The following is a 13,527-nucleotide window of genomic DNA, read 5'->3' on the forward strand; positions in this document are numbered from 1 at the left end:
AAATGGCTAGTCCATACCCTAGCTAGGTTACTTTATAATCTGTTTACAAAAATATATCATATAAAAATAACAAATAGCACATGCTATCATCAAAATGACAGTGGTAGAGTATGCTACACAGTAAACAGGCAAATTGGCCAAGTAACCTCTCAGCTTTCTCTTTTGTGAAAAGATGCTAACACTCACTGCCTACTTCACAGAGTTGTTGAAAGCATCAAGGTAAATAGTGTCAGAGTTTGTTAAACCATGAAGTGTTTAAAAAACTATTATCCTGGCCCCAAACTAAATCAAAAGCATGAAGGCTGGCTGATAAACATAAGCAAAAATCAAAACATACATAAAACTGCCGGTAGCAACAGTAAATTAGCAAATTAATAAAACTCTAATTTGAGCATTATTTTACTGCTGGGCCCTCACTCTTACAGCTAATAAAGTTCCTTGCTAAGAGCACCTTTCAAATATATATATTTTTAAATGTTTGTTTGTTATTTTTATTTTTCAGAGAGAGAGAGAGAAATATCTATCTGCTGATTCCTGTAGGCCCCACCCCTTAGGCATGTGCCTTGATTAGGAATGGAACCAGCAACCTTTCTACATGGGACGACACCCAACCAACTGAGCCACACTGGCCAGGGCCTTTGCAAGTATTTTAAGAAACTATTTCATATTGAAGCACCTCATGGAATCTCAGAAATCTTTTAATTAAATCTATTAAATATGATGTGTGAAGTCCAAAGAGTTGAAGTGCCCTCGCCCTCCATGAGACAAAATAATAGCAACATAGTTTTCAATTCTGATCATAACACTCTGAAAAGATCATTTCTAATCAGAACTACGTCTACAATTTTAACAATCAAGACTCCAAGTCAATTTCATTGCGTTTATACTTTTTTTTCTCCATATATGATTCTAATTGTTCTAACAATTCCATTCTAAATCCAAGGAACAATAAAAAATTGAAATAACGCACTTACGTCATTACTTCCTTCAGTGATCCAATAGCTTTTTCTAGAGTGTTTTTGTCAGGATTTTCTTCTGCTGTATGCTTCTTAAGATCTGTAATGAAAAAATGTTTTTTCCATGATTAACTGGACAGTTCTTATCCAGGTTGTTCATAATGTTCCCTATGCTTTATTCCACCTAATGACTCCCTATTACCACACCCACCTAATCTTTTAAATGAAGATAGAAGGCTTAGAAATCAAGTTCATTTCAGTCATGACAACATTTGATGAATTTCTACAAGTACTTAATGAAATAATAAAGATAAGCAAAAAAACCCCAAACAACACACTGCTTTGTAAAGTTAAAAGTATGATTGCTCATATATTCTCTTTATAATCTATAAAATAGGACAGCTTTTAAAGACTAGTATATCATTTTATAAGCTAGTAATTCCAAACTACATTAGATAAACATAAAGAGATCAATAATTACCAAAAAGTTACTACTATAATTCATGTTAACCTATATCTTTTAAAGAAAAAAATAGATTAAACAGTCAAATCAGCCTCCTTGTCAGCTATACATACTATTGCAGTTAAGGTTTGAGGATCAAAGTGCTTTATTACAAACTTATTCCTGTTAGTAACTTAGTTTTCAAACTTAAATTTTTTAAATAATATAAAAATTGACACTACCCTAAAAATATTCATTACTTTAGAGTCAGCTAAATGTAAAGGCATATACACAACTGTCTTTTACTGCAAGCAAAATTTATTCATAAAAATTAACTCTTCACTGTAAAACTCCCTTCCACTGATATACGTAGTTTAATTTCTAAAATTCAATGTATGTTTCAATAGTGTTCTACAGAATCTAAGAAAAGAAATTAAGCATAAGACCAAGTACACAAAATTTTACTAAGATTCAGAAAAGAACCAAATAATTTGAGACATATGAATCATCTCTTGCCTTGTGATTTTATGGGTGAATGGAGTGTTTACATGAATGTAAATTGATTTTGCATTAGTGACACACCATGAAATGTAAACAGACTTTTAGCGGAGAGATGAAAAGTACAATACTAGGCAATATAATTGATATCAGAACAAATAAAGCATTTTAGACCAGACAGAATTTTTGTAGCACCAGCGATTATCTACAAAGACATTTTCTATGTAAAAGATACAACTTTAATGCTGAAATCCAAGAAAATTATGAAAACAAAGAGTTTCAAATTTTTTAGAACAAAACAATTCCATAAAAACATCCAAAGTGGCCTGAAAAACAATCAGACAAGTACCATTCAAAAGCAATGCAACACTGGGTAACCTCTGTACTGGTCGGATGAGAAGTTCAACTAGGCTTTGCCGTCCACATTCTGGTTTAGCTTGATTTATCTGAAAGGAATTTATTCAAAAATTTTTTAAAAGGTTTTCTACAAACAACAAATATCCTACATTTATCAATTATGCCTGATCATTAGTGCCCTGATGACTAACAGGAGAGGTAGGGTGGCAGTTGTTCTCTGGAAGATTACTGTGGTTGAAATCACCTCCTAGCAAGTCAAGGGTTAATTAACATCTTAACCAGAAAACAAGTTCCTCTACACACTACTATACATTCCATCTTAAGCTGCTCTTAAATCTTTATCATTCATAAAAAAAAAAAACTTTTAAAATATTAATTATGTTGATACCATTGGATAAACAAAGTAAGGCATTGGTAAGGGAAAAAAATCATTGAAGGCAAAAGAGAATCCCTCTGGAAATTTTTTATGTGTTTGAGAACTAAAACATGTATAACTTTAAAAAAAACAACCATAAACAACGTTCCCATTCACTTAGCTGCCTCAGACCCTGCTAGTTAGTATGTCGAATGGTCAGAAGCTAAACATCACTGCCAGTCTCAGGAGGTACAGCTAAAGGTAACAGGTAACATTAAGGTATTTTTACATGGATACATTTTTACTAAAAGCATAATTTTAATGAACTCCTTCAGAAATTCTCAGATTTTTATTTGAAAGAATGTACATTACCTTCAGAAAAGCATGAAATCTTGGTTTCTGTTTTTCACACTTAATAATTGTTTCCTTGCTCATTTCAAAGAAGTTTACAAAGGGAGGGTAGGTTTTTACCAAATCTTTTGACTAGGAAAAAAAGAAAACACACACATTAATTTGTAATGCATTTCACCCTTAGACAATAAAACCTGAAGTCGAATAAGCAAGCCACAATCTGACAGAGAGTGCAAAAGTTTGTTTCCTCTCATGTTAAATACAAAGTTTATTTTAGAAACTTCTCACTAATGAGTGAGTTAATTGCTAAACAAAATTCATTAATGGGTACACACAGCCTAGAACCTGAAAAGCAAAAACCAGAAACAAAAGTATATTAGAACGTATTGTACTGATATAAACATAACAAGTTTAAAAACTTCTTTAAATTTAATTCACGACAAAGGAGCCAAGAACATACAATGGAGAAAGGAGTCTCTACAATAAATGGTGCTGGGAAATCTTGACAGCTACATGCCAAAGAATGAAACTAGACCACTTTCTTACACCATACACAAAAATTAACTCAAAATAGATTAAAGACTTGAATGTAAGACCTGCAATTATAAAACTCCTAAAAGAAAACATAGTAGGTAGGTTAAGCCCCTTGACATGGGTCTTAGCAATGTTTTTGAGGATCTGACTCTTTCAAAGGCAAGAAAAACAAAAGCAAAAACAAACAAATGGGACTACATCAAACTAAAAGGCTTCTGCAGTGAAGGAAACCATCATCAAAATGAAAAGGAAACTTACTGAATGAAAGATATTTGCCAATCACATATCCGATAAGGGATTAATATCCAAAATACATAAAAAGTCATACAACTCAACAACAAAAATCTGATTTTTTTTAAAAAGGACAGGAGGATCTGAATAGGTATTTTCTCAGAGACGGCATACAGATGGCCAATAGGCACATGGAAAGATGTTCAACATCACTAAATATTAGGAAGGTGCAAACCAAAGTCACAATGAGATATAACCTCACACCTGTTAGAATAACTATTATCAAAAGACAAGAAATAACAAGTGTTGAAGAGGATGTGGAGAAAAGGGAACTCTATACACTATCGGTGGGATTGTCACTACAGAAAACAGTATGGAGATTCCTCAAAAAATTAAGAATATATCTACCATATGATCCAGCAATTCCACTTCTAGGTCTTTACCCAGAGAATCTGAAAACACTAATTCAAAAAGATACACACTCCTATGTTCACTGCAGCATTATTTACAACAGTCAAGATGTAGAAATAACCTAAGGGTCATCAATGGACGAACAGATAAAGAAGATGTGGTTATCTATAAAAGGTGTCCCAAAAAAATGTATACACACACTTTGAATAATTATAAAGGCAGCATTTATTAAAATACATTTCATTTTCAAAATTGAGCTATCAGCTCTTAAAGTATGGGACACCCTGTATATACAGTAGAATATTACTCAGCCATAAAAAATGAAATCTTACCATTTGTAACATGGATGAAACTTGAGGGTATAATGCTAAGTGAAATAAGTCAGAAAGAGAAAGACAAATACCATATGATTTCACTCATATGTGTAATCTTTAAAAAAAAAAAGAGAGAGAAATCAACAAACAAAACAAAACAAAAACAAAATCATAGATACAGAGAATAGAGCAGTAGTTACCAAAGTGGAAGGGGAGTCAGGGGTGAATGAAAGAGGGGTCAATTTCATGGTGATGGATAATAACTAGACTTTTTAGTCATCACTTTGTAAGTGTATACAGATGCTGAATTATGTTGTACACCCGAAACATAATGAAAAAAGTCTGTAAGTTCAGAATATAGTAATTAGAATTGATCTATGCAGAACCCAAGAACATGCTATTATGTATTGAAGTATCCAAACCACCATTAAAAGATCAACTATATCACCCAAAAATGCAAACAAGAAAAGGAAAAATGTCTCGGTTAATTGAGGACACTAACAGGTATCAAAAAGGTATGTGAGAATAATTTGTATATTTGGAATTCCCAACAAACCAGAAAAAGATCTCATGGTAAAGGATGGAAGTTAGAAGGCCTCAGAAAACAAAAGTAAATGTGCCAGAACCCAAGGTACTGAAACTTACAAATCATATTCCAAAAGACTGAAAGAAATTCATAAACCCTATTCACATCACCTCATTCAAAATGAATTTACTTTATTTGAAAAACTTAAGTTATGCTGTTCTTCTCCTAAAGAGAAGCAGTCCATCAGAAGCTTTTATAAAGAGCAGACAAAAAAAAGTATCAGAAAAAAGTATCAACTAAGGAAAAATAAAAAAAACTCAATTATAGAAAATTTCAAAAAAATCATTAATCTATGGCCATTTGTGAAGGGCAAATAACTGGATACATAGTAAAACAATTATAGCACAGTACAACTGTTCCTAATGATGACCTTGAGCTATTGAAAGTGTTAAATTTTACATTTTACAAACACAATGCTGTCAAAGTTTTAAAAGCTCTCACATTTAAACAGGTAACTTTCATTTCCTTCCAGTCCTTTATGATATGATACTTTAATCTGCAAATTTTAAAAAGAAATAAAATACTTACATATTTAAGAAAGATGTCACCAATGCTTTTGCTCTCATCCCAATTAACAATAAGGTCTTCAAGATCATCCTGAAAGAACACAAATTAAAACATTTGAGACTGTACTTGACAATCTCTTAAACATCTTTTAACATTTTCGAGATATTCATTTTGAAGGTACTTTATAAAGCGTGCTCCCTTTATATCTAGAAATAACTGAAATATATAAAAATTTTGGTAAAATATAAAATACAAGTATTTGATAAGTTGCATTTTTATTAACTTAAAGATCTTTTATATTTTTGTTTGTAATGTGCAGTAAAAATCAAAAAAGTAATTTTAACATATTTGTTTGAAAAATTTGTAATTCAGGTTAATCTTTTCTACTGCAATTTGGACTAAATATTAATGTGGGTAATTTTGAGAATAAACACTGATAAATTTTGTTCAAGAACCACACAAACTAAGAGGAAATAAAGCTAAACTACTTTACCACAAAATTACTTTACTATGAGAGATTGATACCTAGAAATCATGGACCCTTCATGTAAAATAAAAAATCATTAAAAAGAGAATAGCATTGTCTTATAGGATTTTAGCATTTACCTAACTATAGAGAATTGAATGAAATAAATTCTAAGTTCCTTCTACTTTGAGTTTTCAAACAAACTGAAGCAAAACAAAAACATATAGTAGAGGAACAACAGTAGAAAAATAGCACATCTCTACAGAAGATTTTGTAAGGCCTTAATTCCTTATTTGCAGGATTAATTGAAATTAAAAAAAACAGTAACAAACATTAACAATGCACTGCAGCAAAGAATAAATCATTCAAAGGAATAAATGAGTTTTAGATATAAAATTTATTTAGCTCATCAGAAGTATCTGAAAGATCATAATAAATATACACAATCAAAATGAATTACTACAGAGGGGAGGAAACAAGATGGTGGCGTAGGTAGCAACTGAACCGGCCGCCTCCCCCAACCACATCAAAATTACAACTAAAATACAGAGCCACCATCACTCAGAACCTCCTGAAATCTGGATGAACAGAAGCACTACAACCAGAGAACTGAAGAAGCACCGAGACCGGGGTGTCTCCAGCACAGCAGCTCTCTGGCTGTAGCTGCAGCTGGTCCTCACAGCCGATTGGCCTGGGCATCAATTCCTCCCAGTGATGCCAAGAGCAACCAAGGCTCAACTACAACAAGACAGTGCACACAGCCCACACAGGGGAGCACCTAAAAGGCCCAGCTCAGGTGACTGGGGAGGCTGAGCCACTGGGCCCTACAGGACACCTACTACACAAAGCCACTCTACAAATTCCAGGAAACATAGCAGCTCTACCTAATACATAGAAACAAACACCTGGAAGCAGCCAAAATGCAGAGGCAAAGAAACATGTCACAAAGGAAAGAACAGAAGAAAGCTCTAGAAGAAGAACTAAATGAAATAGATCCAAGCAAGCTAACAGATACAGCGTTCAGAATAATGGTTATAAGGATGCTCAAGGATATTAGTAAGAGTATGACAAAAACAATTGAGAAAATTAATGACATAATAAAGTACCAATTTGAAATGAAGGCTACGCGAACTGAAATGAAGAATAATTTACAGGGAAGCAATAGTAGAGTAGAGGACGCTGAGAATCAAATCGGCAATCTGGAACATGAGGGAACAAAAAACACCCAACCACAAGAGCAAAAAGAAAAAAGAATCCAGAAATATGAAGATAGTATAAGAAGCCTCTGGGACAACTTCAAGAGGCCCCCACATTCACATTATTGGGGTACTGGAAGGAGAAAAAAGAGAGCAAGAAATTGAAAACCTATTTGAAAAATGAATTACAGAAAACTTCCCCTACCTGGGGAAAGAAATCAACTTACAAGTCAGCAAGCACAGAGGGTCCCAAACAAGAGGAACCCAAAGAGGCCCACAGCAAGACACACCATAATTAAAATGCCAAAGGTTAAAGACAAAGAGGGAATCTTAAAAGCAGCAAGAGAAAAGCAGTTAGTTACCTACAAGGGAGCACCCACAGTACTGTCAGCTGATTTCTCAACAGAAACTTTGCAGGCCAGAGGGAGTGGCAAGAAATATTCAAAGTGATGAAAAACATGGAACTACAACCAAGATTACTCTACCCACCAAAGCTATCATTTAGAATTGAAGGTCAGATAAAGAGCTTCTCAGACAAGGAAAAGCTAAAGGAGTTCATCACCACCAAACCAGCACTACAGAAAATGTTGAAGGGTCTTCTTTAACAAGCAGCTAATGAACAAGAGAATATGATGAACTAAATGGATCCAGAGACATTGACGCATGTAACAGACGATCATATTTCAGAGGGAAGAGGGAAGGGGGGTGGAGGGTGGAAAGAGATTAACCAAGGAAGTTATATGCTTGTATGTATAGCCCATGGACACAGTCAATAACGGGGTGGGGGCCTGGAGAGGGGGTGGGAGTGAGGTGGAGGGGGTCAATTGGGGGGGGAAATGGGACACCTGTAATACTTTCAACAATAAAGATAAATTTAAAAAAAAAATTACTACAAACCTAACATATACAAATTTACCTTTATCTTAGTGTGCACATCAAATATATCTGGGATACTACCAAAAATAGTCTTAATCTCTTCCGGTGCAAGGATAGGCCCACCACGCTGTCCTTCTTCTTCCAATGGTACCTGAAATAACTAAAAGGTAAAAAAAAAAAAAAGAACTAGTTTAGGTAGACTGTGGGGAGAGGGAAGGGAAGCTAACACATAGACAGTGATAAAGGGGAAATGTTGATGAAAAGGAGAAAACATTTTTTAAATACTCCTCTCTAAATTTGAGGCCTTTTTTCTAACATTTTCTATTCTATTTTATCCTATTTATTTACACATCTGTGTATATGTGTTTATATACTCTTGTAATAAAATGTTATGTTAGAATCTAATAAAAGTTTATCGCACAGTTCTACAAGTTATTAAAACTGTTAGTATGATATAAGAGTAATTTCTATTTTTATTCAAGTTACTAAGGAAGAAAGCAATAAGCAATCAGCTATCTCCAGACATATACTTACTATAAGTACTAAATGTGCTTAAATGGTAGCACAGAACCTTGGTTTAGGGGAAAGAGGCTAGATTTGAAGCAGAAGACCTGTTTGTATTCATGTTGTTGCTTGTATCAATCTAAAAACATAAAAGATAAATAGCTCCTAGAATATGTGAATATAGTGTAGTTACAGGATACAAAACACACATGCACGGAGGACACATTGATCATATATCGATCTATATACCAGTAATGTAGAAAGGAAACCAAAATTTTTAAAATATCATGTACAATAAAAAATCAAAATACTTAAGTATAAATATACAGCAGGTCCTCGAATAACATCCTTTCATTATAATGTTGATAAGATATCATAGGAACTTAACTCTTGTTTATATCAATTAGCCTAAGGTAAAACTGATTTTATTATACATCATTTCACTTAAAGTTGCAGATCCTATCGACAATGTTAAGTGAGGACTTACGATAATAAAGTATGTATATGATGCTGAAAACTAAGGATGCTCATCAAAGAAATCAAAAAAGAGCTAAGTAAATGAAGACATATGGTCGTGAATTGAAAGACTCTACACAGTAAGAATGTCAATACTCCCCTAAACTGATCTACAGATTTAACCCAATACCTATCAAAATTCCAGGACTTTCTGTAGATAAAGAAAACCAGTTACTAAGAATGTATATGGAACAGCAAAAAAACTTCTTAGTATAAAGCTGCAGTATTCAAAACTGTGCGGTATTGGTGAATCAATAACAGAGAATAAAGCCCAGGAACAAACTCACGCAAACACGAAGGAATTTTTGACAAAAGTACAAAAGCAATTCAATGGAGGAAGGCTAGTTGTTTAACAAACGGTACTAGAACACCATCTGCTATACGCAAAATAATAAACCTCAGCCTAAATATAACTAAAATATGATATATATTTAAAAAATCTGATAAGTTGGACTTAATCAAAATTAAAAACTTTTTTTCAGCAAAAGACTTAGAATGAGAAGACATGCTATAGACTAGATAAAAATATTTGCAAATCACATATCTGACAAAGGAATAGTATCATACATATATAAAATTATCAAACTCAGAAGGAAACAACTCAAATAAAAATAATAATGTATTGTTGGAGTCCTAATATATGTAGAAGTAAAATGAATTACAATAATAGCACAAAGGACAGGAGGGGATGAATGGTAGTTTAACACAAAAAGAAGGTATCATGAAATAACATGAAGATCGCAAATTGTTACTATTGTCAAGAACTCCTACAGTTCTACAACAGTTCATTCATATATGTTGAGGCATTCCAATTCTCCTGCTGAAAACAACTGAAAATACTGAAGTAACTAAAACACCTTTCTAAATACACCAGTATGCTGACAAGAAAGTGAGATACTTTCACTTTCCAAAAAACTCTAAGTGAATCTCAGAAGCCAAAATCTAAGTGAACGTAGAGAGCTGAATACTAAAGCCAACTTTTGCCACAAAGGCCATCTGCCTAATCTGATGAAAGGTAAGCTTCATCTACGGAAACCTTAGTAGGCACAGAGAAGACGAACACAAAACCTAGTTTCCAACCTACCGACTTCCAGTGAAGTTAAAAATGTTGTACCCTGTGAGTGAGAAATTCCAAGTTTTTACCCAGAATATGTTCACAAGATGTGAGTTGGGGAAAAAAAAAAAAAGCCCAGCCAGGCGTGGCTCAGCAGTTGAGCATCAACCTAGGATCCAGGCGATTGGGGTCCGATTCTCAGTCAGGGCACATGCCTGGGTTGTGGGCTCAATCCCCAGTAGGGGGCATGCAGGAGGCAGCCGAACAATGACTCTCTCATCACTGATGTTTCTATCTCTCTCTCTCCCTCTCCTTTCCTCCCTCTGAAATCAATAAAGATATATTAAAAAAAAAAAAGGAGATGTAAGAATACTCATGGTAGACTACCAGTAAGAGTGAAAAACAAAAACAAAACACTAAAACTTCATTCTAATGTCCATCAAAAACAAAAGTTAAATAAACTGATTCATTCATACAGAAAAATGAATTACAGCTACATGCAACAACACAGATCTGTCTCAAGAACATGACAAAGTGAAAAAGCAAATTACGAAAAATATATAGATATGATTACATTATAGTTTGTCTTCCCACACACATGTAATAGATCTATAAGGGAAATAAGCACAGAATTCCAGATGATGATTATCTCTGAGGGAAAGAAACATAATAGGTTTCAAAACTATGTGTAATCATTTATAAATATTCCTTTATTTAATCAACATTTAATTAAAAATCCTTAACAAAAATATTCAGACAGCCAAAATACATCAAGTTTCATTAAAAATCTCTCAATAGTCTTAAGATAGGTTAAACCATCCTAAAACAGTTCTATGTTTGCTCTAATCCCCATATAAAATTAGAGAGACAAAAATTATTGATTCTACCTTTCCAACATTTCTTAAATCTATTCTCTTTTCATTTTCACTGATACTGTCCTAAGTTCAGGTCCTCAAAACCTAACCAGACTACTGAAATAACTTCTAAATTGGTCTCCTTGCCTCCGCAAATTTCCCTCATTAACACCTCCTTCAAAGTGAACCAAGTTAGCTTCCTAAAATGCTAGTCAGATGTATCTTCCCCTTCTACAGCTTACAGATGACCCAGCACACTATCCAAGGGCCTTCCCGGTTATGGCATAGGCACCTTATATCGATTCTCACTGTACCCATACCTCATCCCCTATCCTGGTCCCCTTAATACTACCCTGAACTCTAATCCCCCTAGACTACTCTGCATACCTTGAATAATACACATCTTCAATCATCTGTATTGTTTACAAAATCTATTCAAATACACTGCCCACCCATATTATCTGCATGTACCAATCAGACTCATACTTTAAAATCCAGTTCAGTTTTCTTCTTTATGATGCTTTTTCCAATGCTCAACCTACTGAAAATTCCAATCCCACACCTTACCTAAACTGGAAGAGGAGCAGAACCCACCTCACAAATCTCCAAATATTTCAACTAAACCTCCCTCACGCTGCTTATAACCTTCGCTTGGTATTATTATTTGGAGTGTAATTCTATCTCCCCTTCCAGTCTAACTTCTTTAAAAAAATCCTCTTTAACTCTTGGCACAATATTAATTTATAATTTTATTATTAATCTTTATAATATTCTGGAATATTTTGTTATTCCATATTATATTATAATATATTCTAGATATTCACTTAATTTGGGGGCTAAGTTAAAATTTATTCCAAATTCAGTTTCTTTTTTAAAAAATATTTTGATATTTACAGAGAGAGAAAGAAAAACATCGGTGTGAGAGCACATCAACTGGCTGCCTCCTGCTCGCCCCCTATCAGCGACCCAGCCAGAAATCCAGGCATGTGCCCTGACCTGGCATTGAACCAGCAACCTTTTGCCACATGGGATGATGCCCGACTAACTGAGCCACACTGGTGAAGGCCCAAATTCAATTTCAAAAAAACAAAACAAAAGAGCACTTCAGTCCTAAAATAAAGCTTCAAGGAAACACTATCAGGAATTTAGACCATAATCATTTTTTTTTAATGTTTTTATTGATTTTAGAGAGAGACGAAGAGAGTGAAAGAGGAACACTGACTGCCTGCCTCCTGCGCACCCCTTACTGAGGATGGAGCCCAAAACCCAGGGAATGTGCCCTGATGGGGAATGGAACCAGTGACCTTTTGGTGCATGGGACGATGCTCAACCAACCGAGCCACACCAGCCAGGGCTAGACCATAATCCTTTAAATAAAACCTTAGGTGAGTTTATATTAAGCATAGTGCTGTGAAATTCTACCTACTGTTTAATAATTTTGAGGGCTTTTTTAAAAGTAGCTCTGGTAAATTTAATTGATGTGCAAAATTAGAATCCTGAAACTCCAGTACATTTACCACAGCCTGAAAGGACTTACATTTCCAGGTAATAAGTGCTACCAAAGTATATGAACAGTATATGCCAATAGGATATTCTGCTACTCAATTACATTTTGGCTGGCTATAAAAACTTAAACAAGAAAGTCATAAATGATGACATTTCCCTTGAGGAGGAAGAGAAAAGCTAACTTAAAACAAGTAAAGTTTGCCTGGCTGGGCGTAGCTCAGCGGTTGAGCATCGACCTAGGACCCAGGGGATCGCAGTTCGATTCCTGGTCAGGGCACATGCTGGGGTTGCGGGTTCAATCCCCAGTCGGAGGCGTGCAGAAGGCGGCTGATCAATGATTCTCTCTCATCATTGATGCTTCTATCTCTCTCTCTCCCTTCTACATTTAAAAAAAAAAAAAACAAGTAAAGTTTCATACAGCTCAGGGCCTCATAAAACCTAAACTACTGCTAAACAAATTAACCATCAAGAATAACCTCTCCATTACTACCAAGAAAGAAGTCTTTCCATTTCTTATCACTATCATTTTTCTATTCAAAGACAAGTTTGATGGTATTAACTTTATTTTCTTAACAAACTATCTCTGTCATTACCTAATGCAAACTGATTCCTTCTTTCTACAGATTCCAAAATAATGTCTTATTATTATGTCTTTCAGAACCTTGATTTGAATTTCAATTTACTCCTTAATATCTTCTTCAATTTCATTACAAGTATTCATTAGAATTGTTTTTTCTTCAGAAATAACTTCATAGTACATTTTGATAGTGGTAAGAAATGAGTTAACATTTATGACTCATCATTGCAAAGTCTAAGAAAACTTGACATAAAGGATTTTTTAAAAATTACTGATATCCATGTTGTTATACTTCATTGCCATTGGTTTTTCACATATATACAGTGCTACTTACCTAAAGCAACAGAGTACTACCAAAAGCAATACCTCTAGAACACACTTTCAGAAAAAGTTACCTATCACTTCCAAATATAAATATAAATTCAGTACCTTAACA

The 13,527-nt window shown here is 34.1% G+C and overlaps 1 protein-coding gene across 7 annotated transcripts in view; it reads right to left on the bottom strand.

Moving 5' to 3' along the window:
• ECT2 (epithelial cell transforming 2) overlaps nt 1-13,527 on the bottom strand; it is a 48,427-nt gene that overhangs the window by 17,093 nt on the left and 17,807 nt on the right. For all 7 annotated transcript variants that reach the window (XM_087818317.1, XM_087818319.1, XM_087818316.1 and 4 more), the window contains 5 exons: nt 8,121-8,240; nt 5,564-5,632; nt 2,981-3,091; nt 2,246-2,342; nt 975-1,056 (listed from right to left, as the gene is read on the bottom strand). In XM_087818317.1, the coding sequence (XP_087674443.1) occupies nt 975-1,056; nt 2,246-2,342; nt 2,981-3,091; nt 5,564-5,632; nt 8,121-8,240 (479 nt within the window). The remainder of the gene's footprint in view (nt 1-974; nt 1,057-2,245; nt 2,343-2,980; nt 3,092-5,563; nt 5,633-8,120; nt 8,241-13,527) is intronic.

This window comes from Miniopterus natalensis, chromosome 6 (assembly GCF_054644295.1).
Source record: "Miniopterus natalensis isolate mMinNat1 chromosome 6, mMinNat1.hap1, whole genome shotgun sequence".
NCBI classification, from domain to species: Eukaryota; Metazoa; Chordata; class Mammalia; order Chiroptera; family Miniopteridae; genus Miniopterus; species Miniopterus natalensis.